This window comes from Cyanistes caeruleus, chromosome 8, assembly GCF_971803275.1.
Source record: "Cyanistes caeruleus chromosome 8, bCyaCae1.hap1.1, whole genome shotgun sequence".
NCBI classification, from domain to species: Eukaryota; Metazoa; Chordata; class Aves; order Passeriformes; family Paridae; genus Cyanistes; species Cyanistes caeruleus.
In genome coordinates, this window is record NC_141708.1 from 11407231 (window position 1) to 11420597 (window position 13367).

General features: G+C 40.1%; 1 protein-coding gene across 2 annotated transcripts in view; it reads right to left on the minus strand.

Annotated features, from left to right (window-relative positions):
- Window positions 1–13367, minus strand: part of SORCS3 (sortilin related VPS10 domain containing receptor 3) — a 273052-nt gene that overhangs the window by 93095 nt on the left and 166590 nt on the right. For both annotated transcript variants that reach the window (XM_086899396.1, XM_086899397.1), the window contains one exon: window positions 7449–7522. In XM_086899396.1, coding sequence (XP_086755522.1) covers window positions 7449–7522 — 74 coding nt within the window. The remainder of the gene's footprint in view (window positions 1–7448; window positions 7523–13367) is intronic.

The following is a 13367-nucleotide window of genomic DNA, read 5'->3' on the forward strand; positions in this document are numbered from 1 at the left end:
GCCTAGTCAGCCTATTAGCATGACATCCACAGGACTTTGTAAAAAAGTCAAACACTAATTTTCCAAGGAAAGCAGGCAGTAAGGAGAGGAGCACCACACAATACTAAAACATTCATCAGCTACAACTTAGAGCTTATATTTATAGTAAAAGAGATTAGTTCTAATAAATTTCACTTGTAAAATAAAGTCATCAGTCAGCATACACATACACCAAACTCCCAAATATCTCTGGTTTTAGTCCCAGGTAAACTAGGAAATGGACTGTAATACTTCTCCACTATTGCACTATGGGTTTTTTCCCACCTTCTACTAAGATGCTTTCCCAGATCCAACTATTTCTGTCAATCTCTCTTCAATTTGTTCAAAACAGAACATGGACTGTGCTCAGAAAGGGGAACAGTAGTCTGAAAATTACACCGACTATAGGCACTAATGGAACTCGTGGGGTCTGTGCAGTCTCTGTAAAACAGTCCTGAAGTGTTTCCCAGAGATAGAAAGTGAAGGATTTTCCTGTTCTTAGGGTCATTTAGGTTTTTATACTTTTAGATATCCATAAAATCCATCACAATGTCCCTGGAAGAGCACTTACCAATCTGTAGTTCAAAACCAGGATACAATTATGTTTAGGAAAAAATACCACACTTTGTCTCAGACTGCACTCTTTCCCTGCTTTATTTTTTTTAAAAATCATATATTGCAAAATGAGATTTTATTCAAGTTTTAAGATTACTTTCAAAGACCATCCAAAAGCTGTCAAACATTTCATTATATTATTTCCTTTAATTTTTGAGAGAAACATTTTGAAAATGGTGCCATGAATTATAAAATACCTTTACCGACTTGAAACTTTTTCAAGTTTTTCAAAAATCAACGCTATTTCAGACAACAAAAAATATCCACCTCTATATCCAGGTTGCATTTATATCTCTGTCACTGAGTTACTGTGTAATCACAAGTTAGTCACCCACAACCTGACATTTGGAAACACTAAATATCTATAGTGCCAATGGCATTATTTTCAGGCACACAAAATGAAATAAAATACCTAGCCTCACAGGTTCACTTTGCCCTTTTTTAAGCAAAAAGGAAAATAAAATGAGGTTTATTATCACCATGATGTTGTGGTCTTCAATTAACTAAAGTGATCTTGCAAGGAAATCTTCCAATACATGGCAAGAATTTATGAGAAAGTCTCATCTCTCCTGAACTCTTATTACAGAGCTTGAGGCTAGAGTTTGAAAATGTCCTCAGCTTAGTAAATTCATGGTCATGGTGGCTTGAGTAACACATTCCAGATTTGTGTTAGCTCAACTCTCCAGAAGAAAAAACTTCCTTGGGCATTCTTGCCCACAGGACATGGGAAACAAGTCCCTTACCAGAGCCAAGTGAGTCATTAGCCCAAGGGAGGCTCCAGCAGTAGGCACTGGGTACATGCCTTGATGATGCTCGTAGATGTCATCCATGGGTGCTAAACTGGAGTCATTCCTTTTATCCAGAGCTCCATGTATGGTATGGTTTTAATTCTGAAAAACTCCCATGTAGGATTATTTAAGAGTCAATTTGACATTTACAAGACTATGTTTTCTTAACACTAAACTTGGCTGTAAAAAATCAGGCGATGTTTCCCCAGCACTGTGCAATGACACCATCTGGTAGTTAATGATTAGTGGGATTTACAGGAAAGGCAGGCACATATTTGACCAACCATCTCTCTGCTGACAAACTAGGCAAGTAAAGGTAATGTCAGCTGCATCCAAAGGTCACTACTGGAACTGCTGCTGAAACAGTCTGTGTGGACCAAAATTGGCACAGGAATTAGGAAATACCAGTGCTGTCACAACGATGAAGAAATAAAAACAGACACAAACATCTGTGTTCTGTATCTGAAGGGAGATACAAACCCAGATAATAACCTTTAGAAACACTGAGATAAACCCCTTAACTTCTACCACATTACCCTCAGATATCCAAGCTAGCCTCCACTATAGTCGTCCTGAAATTCAGGCTGCAAATAAAAAGATATACACTGGCTGATACATTGTATCACCTTTTCCTATCCAAAATCTCAAAAAAGACTGAAAACCTTTCCCTCAAAAGACAAGATTTGTTGGCTCATTCCTCAAACACCTGTGACAGAAAACCTTTAACTCCAAAGCATAATCTAAGTTAGTGGACACTCTTTCCTTCTTTCAGTGAAAGTGTCCCCTTCTCACAATCTTTAACCCTCAGAGATCAAAGTGAGCGTGGCTGGCATTCATAGGTGCAAAAAAACCACTCCAAAACAAAACAAAACATAAATCTGGTTGATTATCATGGGAAAGAAGGGAAAAAAATTAAATTCTGGGGAAATCTGTTGAGGGAATCAGTAGTATATTTGAGAACTGCCTGATACACCAAATTTTTTCTATTTGCAAATACAAATGCTGTTCTTTGAAGCCACGCTAGTTGAATGTCCTACTTTCCTCCTCCCAGTCTCTCCTTTCCTGCCTTGTTGGTCTTTCCTGTCCAGCTTTCATCACTAGTGTGCATTCCAGTGGCTTTTACCGAGTTGACTCACGCTCCACACTGACTTCAGGGCTCCAAGTATCCCCAGAGGCATCAAAAATGCTCTGAAGATTTATCTCTCTTCCACGCAAATGGGTATTCCCCATTTTCCTGCTTCCAGGCTTTGAGAGAATCAGCCAAGGTCCCAGAGAGCATGAGTAAAAAAATACATGAGAGAAGGGAAATGTCTAGCTGTATCAGGCAAAAAACAAAATAAAAGAAACCACCCAAGGCAAATGGTTCCACATCCACCACTTCATATTCCTCAGTGGTGATGGAAGGCAGGAAACAGGAATGTGTTCTCCAAAAAAGGAAAAGCCTGGGGAGACCCTAAGGAAGGGTGTTGGTGTCCAAAGGAATGTAGTGCTGTCCTCTGCTCAGGATGGTGATCCTCGTGTCTGCTCAGCAAACACAGGCAGGGCCTCCAAAGACAGATGGACAGGGGATGTTCACAGCTGTTTAGCTGATTGGACAGAAAACACAGGTCTCCTTGAGAAACTCTGTATTTTAAAGAATTAAGCCATAAGGTGATAAATGCTATTTTATCATCAAAAGGCTATTTCATATGCCACTAAAGCATCTTTTTGTTCTCTTGTACCCTCTAGTGCCCTTAATCTACTGCTGTAATACTTTGTATTGTTATATTTGAGTACTTTACCCATTACAGTCACCAAGGTGCTCCCCTACCCCAGTCTCACCTACAGGGAGGGTATCAAGGCAAAGTCATGTGGAGTCACCCAAGGTGATAGGGAAAAGCTGTCGTCCATCAAAGGGCTTGGTGGATGCTCCAATAATCAAACTGTCCTGCCTGCCTGTTTAGTCCCATTGTTCTGCCACAGGAAAAGGCAGAGGTAGTAAAAAAACCGTAAGGACAATTCAAGTTTTCATCAGAAGAGCAGCAGTATTTAGTCAGCAGAACACACCATGTGTTTTACAGACAAGGCAGCTTCTCCAGCATTTCTATGGTAAAAAATACAGGCTTTATTTTCTTCTATCCTCCACATGGCAGCACAGGTGTCCAAGTTACAGTGATACAAAATGAACAGGGCCCAGGGGGAGCTGCAGAAATGTGTTCTGAAAGAAAAGAACATTGAGTAGGTTTTTAACAAACTTTGCACCCATGCCTGTTCCAGTTATCTTGAGTGATCTTGGAATTTCTGTATCACATTAGCGTAAATTCCCTATTTTCAGTCTTGCAGGATCCTAAGTTATTAAAATCTGAGGCCAAGGCACGTGGGAGCCAAATCTGGATGCCTGTACACACATCAAGTAACGCATTCTGTTCAAGCTCTGCCACTGCCATCAGTGGGTGTAGTTAACAAATGAATCACTACTACCGAAGTAGAGAACTCAAATCCTGTTTTTTTTTATAACTATGAGTGGCCCAGGGGTGAATCTCAGCTCATGCACAAACTTTGAGCAGGCTCAGGAACTGATGAGACATGTCCCATGAACAGTTGGACATGTGAGATCCATATGGAAGGCGAACACAAAACTACAAACCAGTGAGTAGCACCAACACCTATGACTAAGGAAAGAATCTGAAAACAAGAGCCAGGACACGATGCCACAAGTCAGGATTGGAGCTTAGGGCTTCGTTTCTGACCAGAGGAGAGCCATCACAGATGCTGCCTGCTAGGGCTACATCAAAAAACGCAGAGTGACTTGTGTGTCTATGACTAACAGAGAGGCTGTGCTTACTCTGCTGAGGGAAAATTCAAAAGCTCTGAAGCAATCCTGATTTTCTCCTGGCCTTAAGGTCTCTACATGCAAGGTCTCTCAGGGAAGGTATAATTACTCAGAAAGATCTCAGAGAGAAAAATAAGACCTCTTCATGTCAGGTTGACTGATCATAAGAACTGGGTGAAGTTTATAGTCTTCACAAGCCCATTCAAAGCAGCCTTAGAGATGAAAGTCTTGTTTTGAAGACAAACACATTCAACAAAGCCTGCCCCAGATAAAGCCAGCTGCATTCCAATCAGATGGAGACTGTCCCATTTCATGAAGGATGCTTACCTGAGCCTCTGCTAATGAACAATGCAGAGCAGCACAAAAGAGAGCTTACCTCATTTTGCATCTCCCTATCATTACTATTTCAACTTCCATGGAAGTTTTAATTCAGAGGTTCAGTAATGAAGTATTTGATAGACTGATGACACTGACAGTGATGGACTGGTGATGTGGAAGGGCAAGTTTGCAAGAGGTAAGCTGAGAGCTACAGTCAACACACCTGAGGGAAAGAATGCCATCCAGAGACTGACAGACTTGAGAGGTGGGTCTGTGTGAACCTCATGGCTCCAGGAGAACTTACAGCACCTTTCAGTAGCTCAAGAGAGGGAGTTTTTACAGGAATATGTAGTAACAGGACAAGAGTAGTGGCTTTCAATTTAAGGTTGGTAGGTTTTAGAACCTAATAATAGATAATGGAAAGAAGTTCTTTATTGTGAAGCTGATGAGATTATTGAACAGGTTGCCCAGAGAAGTTGAAGACATCCCATTCCTGGAAGTGTTCAAAGCCAGGCTGAGTGGAGCTTTGAGCAACGTGGCCTAGTGGAAGGTGCCTTTGGCCCTGGCAGGAAAGTTGGAATTAGATGATCTTTAGGGTCCTTTCCAACCTGTATTATTCTATGATTTTATGAGATTCACAGAGTAGTGGCTTACATCCCCCTGAAACTTTTAGTTATACCATCTTTTCTCTCCCCTTCATAGCGCAATAAAAAAGAAATCAACAAATTTCTGAAGCTAAGATGTTCTTTTTTGCATTTTTTCTGTACAGATCTTACAAACCAGAGCTTGCAAGCCACCACAGTTTTCAGCTTTAAAAGGAAAGAAAGGAAAAAGAGAAATAAATCAGCTAAGGAGAGATATTATGTTCCACAATTTCAATAACTCTGATCCCTGCACTATGGATTGTTTCAAATCCCTCCAACTCTGGGAAAAACCTAATTCACTCTCTTGGGAAGCTTATTCTCTATAGGACTCTGCTGTTTCTGAGTGGAATGAAGATTTCTAAGTCTATGTCTTTTGAGTTTTACCTATAGAAGACTTGTACATTTCCTCAGAGAAAAAGGCACCTGAAACAGAGATGTTATGTAATGCACTGCTAAAAAACAGTGTTCAAACTGTGCAGCCAAAAGACAATGAAAAATGAGGTGGACTGTGGAAAACAATACATATTTGGGTGTCAATTGGACAAACAGGCAATTTCCATTAACCAATATTATATGAAAGATGAAAATAAGGCACAACATCACAACCTGTCCTTTAAAATGAGGTTCTCCCTTTGTTCCCAAATCAGCTTAGCCCCTGCACTTTATCCTCCAAGAAAGCCTCTCCCTTAAGCTCACTTGTGCTGTTTGAAGGATAGGGTAAAATTATTCCAAAGATCAAATATTCTGCTCTACAGAAGGATACACCTGGAGAGGATCTACACTCACTCTTGTCATGTGCACCCAGCATGAAGAGTGAGATCAAAGGATTTTTGGTAGTTAGGTTAATCATCCACCTGCCACCAAAACCAGGAGAAAATAACAACTTCCTTTCCTACATTATGGAATTTTGGAACAGTAACATGGACAGACAAGGTTCTAAACCTTTGATATATTTTGCAGGTCTGTGTGATTTAGGAGCCTTAAAACTTACTTTCCTCAGTGTTTAAAACCTTCTCACACTGTCCAAATTCCTCAGGTGCACTAAGGAAAATCTCTAGATCTGTTGCCAAAAAGTCATGTTTTAAATGTTGGAGCCTGAAGATTTTTAGAGAGATTTGCAGAAGGATGTAGATTATTTTAAATGAGGAGTCTACCTCCACTGCAAGGTGTGGAAATACTGAAAATACAATCGATATTTTGTGCCTGGATTCCAGGGGCTTTCAATGAGGTGCAAAAGTTTCTATGTGAATTTGACTATAAGAGATATAGATAAAGATATAGATATTGATAGATATAGATCATGCTTTGTAATTGGGAGTCAATTTTTAAGTTTTCCAAGCCCTTCCTATTTTTAACCATCCAAAATGTGACCCTCCAGTTCCTTAATATTACAATCTTTTTTGGTCTTAGGGACTGGACACTTTTAGCTATGTACATATTCTGTAAATCAGCACTTCTACACATTCACACACACCCCATCATCTGGCATATAGTAACTACAGCATTAAGAATCTGATTCAACCCCCAATCCTAAATTCAACTACAGAAGAACTGCACTTCTCATTTTCTCCCTGAAAGTCAATTCTTGAGCCTTCACATGGTGCAGAGAAGTTTGGAAATGAGGCACATAAGATGGCTGAGCCTGGAGATAGGAACTAAATTTGTTTCATCATCTGATTTTAAGACACTCTTCCAGTTGACACTCGAGAAATGAGAAGGAATTGAGTCACAAAGCAGATTTTTAGCAAACTGCAGATCTTGGGCTTTCACTAGTCACTATAATGAAGCTGGCTCCTCAGAGAGTGATTTAAAGCAGAGTGAATCATCCCTTCTCAGCAAGATTGCATAAGGACACTGGTCAGAGTGGTTGGCTCTGCACAAAGACTGTGTTCTAGGCTAAAGTAACTTTCTGAAGACTGAAAAATGGTAAGTCAAATGGTCACAGGTTTGTCGCTGAAGCACTGGCAGCTCCTCTGTGTTACTCTAAGGAGGTGTACAGTGAAGAAGCAGGAGTTTTGCCATTATCAAAAGACTTGTACTCCTTGTAGAAGACACCACATTTTATCAGACGAGAGGTACAAACATGGAGACTATTGCACTGCAAGGCATGTGCTGAATTTATACCAATTATGATGAACAAAACCAAGGATATACACCTCATGTTCAGGTAAAGCAAGCAATCCCTTCAAGTCAGATGCCTTTCTCCCCTCCATGACCCACCCAAACCAAGCCAAGCCAGTGGCCCTAACTCACCAGTAAAACCTGTTTGGAGTGACCCGCTCATGCATGAGCTGCCATTTCCTTCCAAAGTCCATGGAGCTGTACAGCTGGAAGACAGAGAGAGAGAAAAAGCATAAACTTTGAGGATAAAGAAAAAAGACTGTTGCTAGATAAAGTATTAAAATCAGCTCAGATTAAAAAACACAAATGGATTGCTCACAATAATTATACACAATTATAGATCACCTTCACTTCCATGGGAGGCTAACAAGGCAATGTCTTCCCTTCACCTTAAACCTGACTGGGCTCCTGAGAATTAAAAGCAGGTTGTCTCTTCCCAAACCCTGTCAACAACTTTGTGGCTCCAAATTTCAGTTGTCAACACGTTCACTTTGACTGCCATGTAACAAAGCTGGCTGTTTCCCTGGCTTTTTTTGCCTAATAGGAAGCAGGTGACATGTGAGTTCCTAGTATCAAATAGAACAAGAGACAAATCAGATTAGTCAACATGACTCTGATGTGGTAGTGACTCTATACTCAAGGTCATGCCATGATTTGTTTTTATGGAATGAATCAGATCTCTTCTGTATTGAAAAGTAAATTGCTCCTAATTTATATTTTCTAATATTCAGAATGAGGTCTAAATTTTTAGGTAAGTTAGAAATCAACCTGCTCATTAGTTAAACACCAAAGACAGTGATGTGACTGCTCTGGAAAGCCAAATTTTCAATGCAATGATCTTTTTGAGTCTTGAGAAATAACACAGCTGGAATGTAACCAAACTTCCATACAACTCCACACTGAGTTCCAGACATATATTTGACTCATACATACTTCGCTTAATACCATAAACACCATCCTCCATGCAATTATTTTCTTACCCACAATGCATCTTCTCATAATCAAATCATATGCAAACTCCTTTTCTACAACTGTGAGCAAATTTGGTCCCTCAGAGAAAAAAATATGCTTTACCACTAGATCACAGAGAACGAAATATCAGGCAGCATTTTGATCAGGATTTCAAATAAATTTCATCTGATATAAATTCTGGCTTAACAAAACAAGGGTTGATTTCCATCTAAGGAGGTAGATAAGAGAACTGAAGAACATAAATGTTTCTAATAGCCAAATTTAAGTCTTTGGTAGGAAAATACCATTTGAGCACATGAGATTCTGCATTACATTTTGAGTACCTGGACTTGAAAATTGGAGACAGGTCCATGTTCAATTGGAAGGGTTCACAGCCTAGTGATGTCTCTTGGTGGCACAGCTGTGATGGATGGCTAAGTGTGACTGGGAATATAAACCATATGTGCTCACACTGAACATTAACATTTCTTGAATAGGCATTATCTTTGACCACAGAGATGCAGCAGGCACACCAGAGATGAACCATTGATCAATTTAGAAAGATGACTGGAAAGGGCTGCTTGAAAGTGTCCAAAGCCTGAGGCAGTTAATTAATTCTTGCTATGCTTGTACACAGCTACACAACCAAATCACTGTATAGCCAGCAAAAGAAAGTCAGAAACTGAAATTCAGACTCCATCAAGTATCTAATGCAACTGATATGTGTAAAGACAAAAGAATCAGGCCTTTACATTTATGTCAACAGGAATTCCAGATTGGCCAGTAACAGGTCAAGCTGCCAGTAAAACACATATGGAGGAAAGATATGGAAGCAGGCATCCTTCAATCTTCATGTCAAAGAAGGCTCCAATTATGTAAACTTCAGCCAACAACACTGAGCTTGTTGTAAGAAATACTAGGAGAGATTTTCTGCCCCGTGTTCTTCAGGAGGTCAGATATTATCTGAATATTCTAATTTGGCCATATTTATTTAGCACTGTCTCTAGACAGTGTAATATACTATGCTGAAAGTTCACAATTGCCATACTTCCTCTGCTTTTCAGGCAACTGTCTAAAAAAATATGATAGTCCTCTGCCCCAGAAGGAATTCTGCGTAGATACAAAATAAAGCAACAAAGCATCACTTGTCTTTTTTAATTGAAAGAGCTGGGAAAAGAAAATTCTTTGTCCAAATTCGAGATTAGATTTAAGAAGTCAGCATCAATATTATGATAACTAATTCTCAGAACACACACCTTTTTAGAAACAATAACTGAGAATCCACACTCCAAAGTCAAAATTCTACGCTTCTACGTCTCTGCCCCAACTTTAGAACAGCTCCTGCCAGGAATCTTGGACATGGTTTACACATACAAGGACCTCAGCACAGATGGAGTTACATGAACAGCTTGGTAATCCTTTGTGTGTACTGACTACAGGTGCAAGTTAGGCTTCAGGCAACTTAGTCACAGTTAAGTCATTCTCACAAGCAAGTCCAAGTGGGCCTAGCATCCTGATTGTATTCTGCAATGGATTAACACACTCACCATGAGAGGAAAGGATTAGCAACACACAGCCATTTCCTTCGATTCTCCTTTATCTTTTGCCCCTGGCATTTACTTCTACAGCAGCATAACAGCAGTAGCTAAGAAAGCTCAGTGACATAAAGCACAATCTTTTTCAACCAGTCATGTCTCCCAGTGTCTCTCTCAGGGAGCATTCCACTCTGTATCAAGTTGAAAACCTGAGACCAGCCACTGGTCTGGGTTTTTTTCCTTTCTTTTCTCTATTAAAGCTCAGACTGACTGATGTCAGAAAGATTAAACTGAACTTGCAGCCTTTATGTGATTTCAGATAAAGAGGATATTATTCAATAATGTATTTCAATAATTTTTATTTATTATTCACCTACTTATTCTGGGCATCCACTTCAAATTTTAACCAGATGACTGAGTCTCAAAGCTGTATGACAGAACAAACCCCTAAAAGGCCTCTCTGGCCCAGTGCAGTTTTATAGTATTATTTACAGATGCAAATGCAAAGGTTAGTGCTGAATAAATAAATAAAACATACAATAAAGTGATTTCTAGTATGCATTAAAATGGAATATATACATATACTTTTTGTTTATCTCCCCCACGGGAAAAGACAAGCTTTAGAAAAGACAAATAATTTAGTGGCAAGTACAGCAGATTTCAACTGAAATTAATTTGTCCTAGGGCTGAATCCTAAGGAAATGAAAAAAAGTATGTAAATATGGTGCCAAGATTTTCCCATTTTAAAGCTCTGCTCTGACTCTTTAGTGACAAGTAATTTCTGGCATTTCCACCCCCCAGAGCACTCCAACACATTGGCTCAAGAGGGGTGGACTCCAGCGTACCATGGGGATGGTATTGGGAGGGTGTGGCCTTTCTGGAACTTCCTTCTGTTACTTGACTTGCTCTGATGACTGAAAAATTAAGACCATTACGGGTCTTTATGTTTGCTTGGGCAGGTCTTGTACCTTGATGCAGCTAAAGAGTGGCTTGCAGCAGCTCTGACTCTGACTCTACTCAGGAGCCTAGTCAGACCTACCACTTAAAATAGGAAATACAGAAAATAACATCAAAAAGGTAAATGGCAAATATTTATCCAAACAGCATCACTCCCCACTCAAGGACTGTAGCACCAAACGTATCACATCCACCAACACAGCCCTTCAGTTCACCAAGAACACAATCTGTGCGAGGAAAGACTTTGGCAGCGCCAGTGATACACAACTCTGTTTCACTACAGGCCAGACCTTAACTCCTGCTTGTTTTGCTCAGCACAAATCTGAATCATGAGGATTTTACATACCACGGGCAGAATGCTTCGTCTTCAAACTCTAAGAACAGAGGCAACATTTTATTTCACACCAGCATTGTTTCCAAGTAAATTGGCAAGCCCCTTAAAGAAGGAGCTTTATCCCTGGTGTCAGATTCTGTGCCACAAACACAAGCAACATGCCAGAAACACATTCAAAACTACGAAACTGTAAAGAAAGGAGCTATACATATATACATGCATAGTGTTGCATAGGAAAAATGCTGTTGCAACTCTCCAGTACAAACTCTCAAGGTGACACATCATGTTGGCTGGCTTGGAAGATCTTGTTCAGGGTTGTGGGTAATTTGGTTTGGGTGTTCTGTTTATTTTACCAATGAGAGCTAGCAAAAAAAAAAGAATGGTTTTCCAGAAGAAGCAAAGTGTCTCAAAACTGAAACAGCATGAGAAACTGGCCTGCTTCAATTCCACTTATGGAGAGAGGGGAGAAGAACGAGCAATGAAGGAACCAGAGGAAGAGACTCAAACCCCTGGTGTCAGTTTATCCATGTCTGAGCTGGTCACCAAGGCTCATTTTTAGACGGGCAAGACACTTCTAAAACTGCTCATTTTTCAAGCCTTAGACTCTTCCACCTCTCCTGACAGACACTAAAAAAGCTCACAGTGACTAGTGCAGAAGGAGATGACCCCACCAGAGACACAGGATCTGGTTGAGATGAATTTCATGATCTTCTCCCTGTTTGCAGGCTGACCTGCTTGGTCTTCACAGGGGAAGCACCCAGAAGAATGAAGATTGAAGGCAGGCCCAGGAAAGACTAAGCATACAATAGCCTGTGTACACTCCATCACTGCAAGAAACATGTACAGATGTCACTTATAGACTGAAAAGCAATAGAAAACAGACTAAAGAAATTCACAGAGCTTTGATATTTATAGACTTCAATGTATACACACGTAAGGGCACCAGGAACGTACATAACAGCCTATAAGCAAATAAAATCAAATATTGTTTTTTGCTATGAAATCAGGTCTATTGGCCTGAGAAAACATCTGGTGAGACTCTCCATAGTTTCCTGCCTGCCAACCATCCAAGAGTGCAAATGATGTCAGATAAACTGAGGAAGATCAGCTGAACTACATGAATTTAGAGGAGCAATTAATTTATTACACAAAAAAATTATACTTCTTATAGACAATACATACAGCTGATGATGGAAAGATGTATTCAAAATAAATGCATCAGGGTGAGAGTGGGTCTAGTGGTAATAACTTGGCAACAGCTGACACATTATGAGGAGGGTCAGATTAGCCTGGCCTGCTTGGCCTCAGAAGAGCACGATTCCAAGCAGTAGCTCAGATTGCTTACATGAAAAGATGGCTCTGATCCCAGAAAAGCACAAAGCAAACTAACACCTTCTCAGCCAGAGCTGGTGGGAAAAATCTACAAGATGTGTGGAGGGTTCCTGCCAAAAATTCAAACCAGGGCAGAAGAAAAAAAAAAAATTAGGTCAACATTTCTGCATGAAATTGGACTGTATGCAAAGGATAACTCAGAAAAGAAAGTCTGTTGCAGGGTCTTAAATTTTCTCTACAGAAGGAAAAAAACATTAGCACTAGAAAAAAATTAAAGGCTCAGAAAAACTTGCAAATTCTCAGAAAATTCCAAGTTGTATCTTTTCTCTAAAATTCTGTGTTACAGATGAAACTGCAGAAGAAGAAGGGTGTCATCATTAATATTTCAGAAAGGTCATTCCTAGAAGGAAATGGAACTGGAGGAAAAATTCACAACACTTTCCAGTCTCTAGAGTGCAGAACAGATGAGCCACATCTGACAACAGCCACCTGAACACAGGATAGATTCAGTACAGCCATGAAGACAGCTACTGGTACCCCAGAAACACACCCTACTTCTTCATCCCTGCTCTTTTTAAGGACAGATGGATACCTCTCCCTTTCACAGCATCAGTGTAATGTTTAAATTGTGGGGACTATGGAAACACCTCTCTCAGGTTCTTCTGGGAGGCAGGACATGTTACTTGCAGCATTGTAGGTACAGCACTCAGGTCTAAAATACTTCAGCTGAAAGTGTGGCTGAAACCAGGTCAGGAGCAACCCTTGCCATGGAATTGGCTATAGTACCCACAGCAGGAAAGGCTGCATTCAAAGAAAGATTCAGAGTATTCCTCTCTTCCTGCTATTCCTCTATTCCTTTCAGTCTGGGCCTTAGTGAAACACCTCTGGCGTGTCAAGAGTTACCATGAGGGACACAAAGAGTACCATCACCTTCTATCTGAT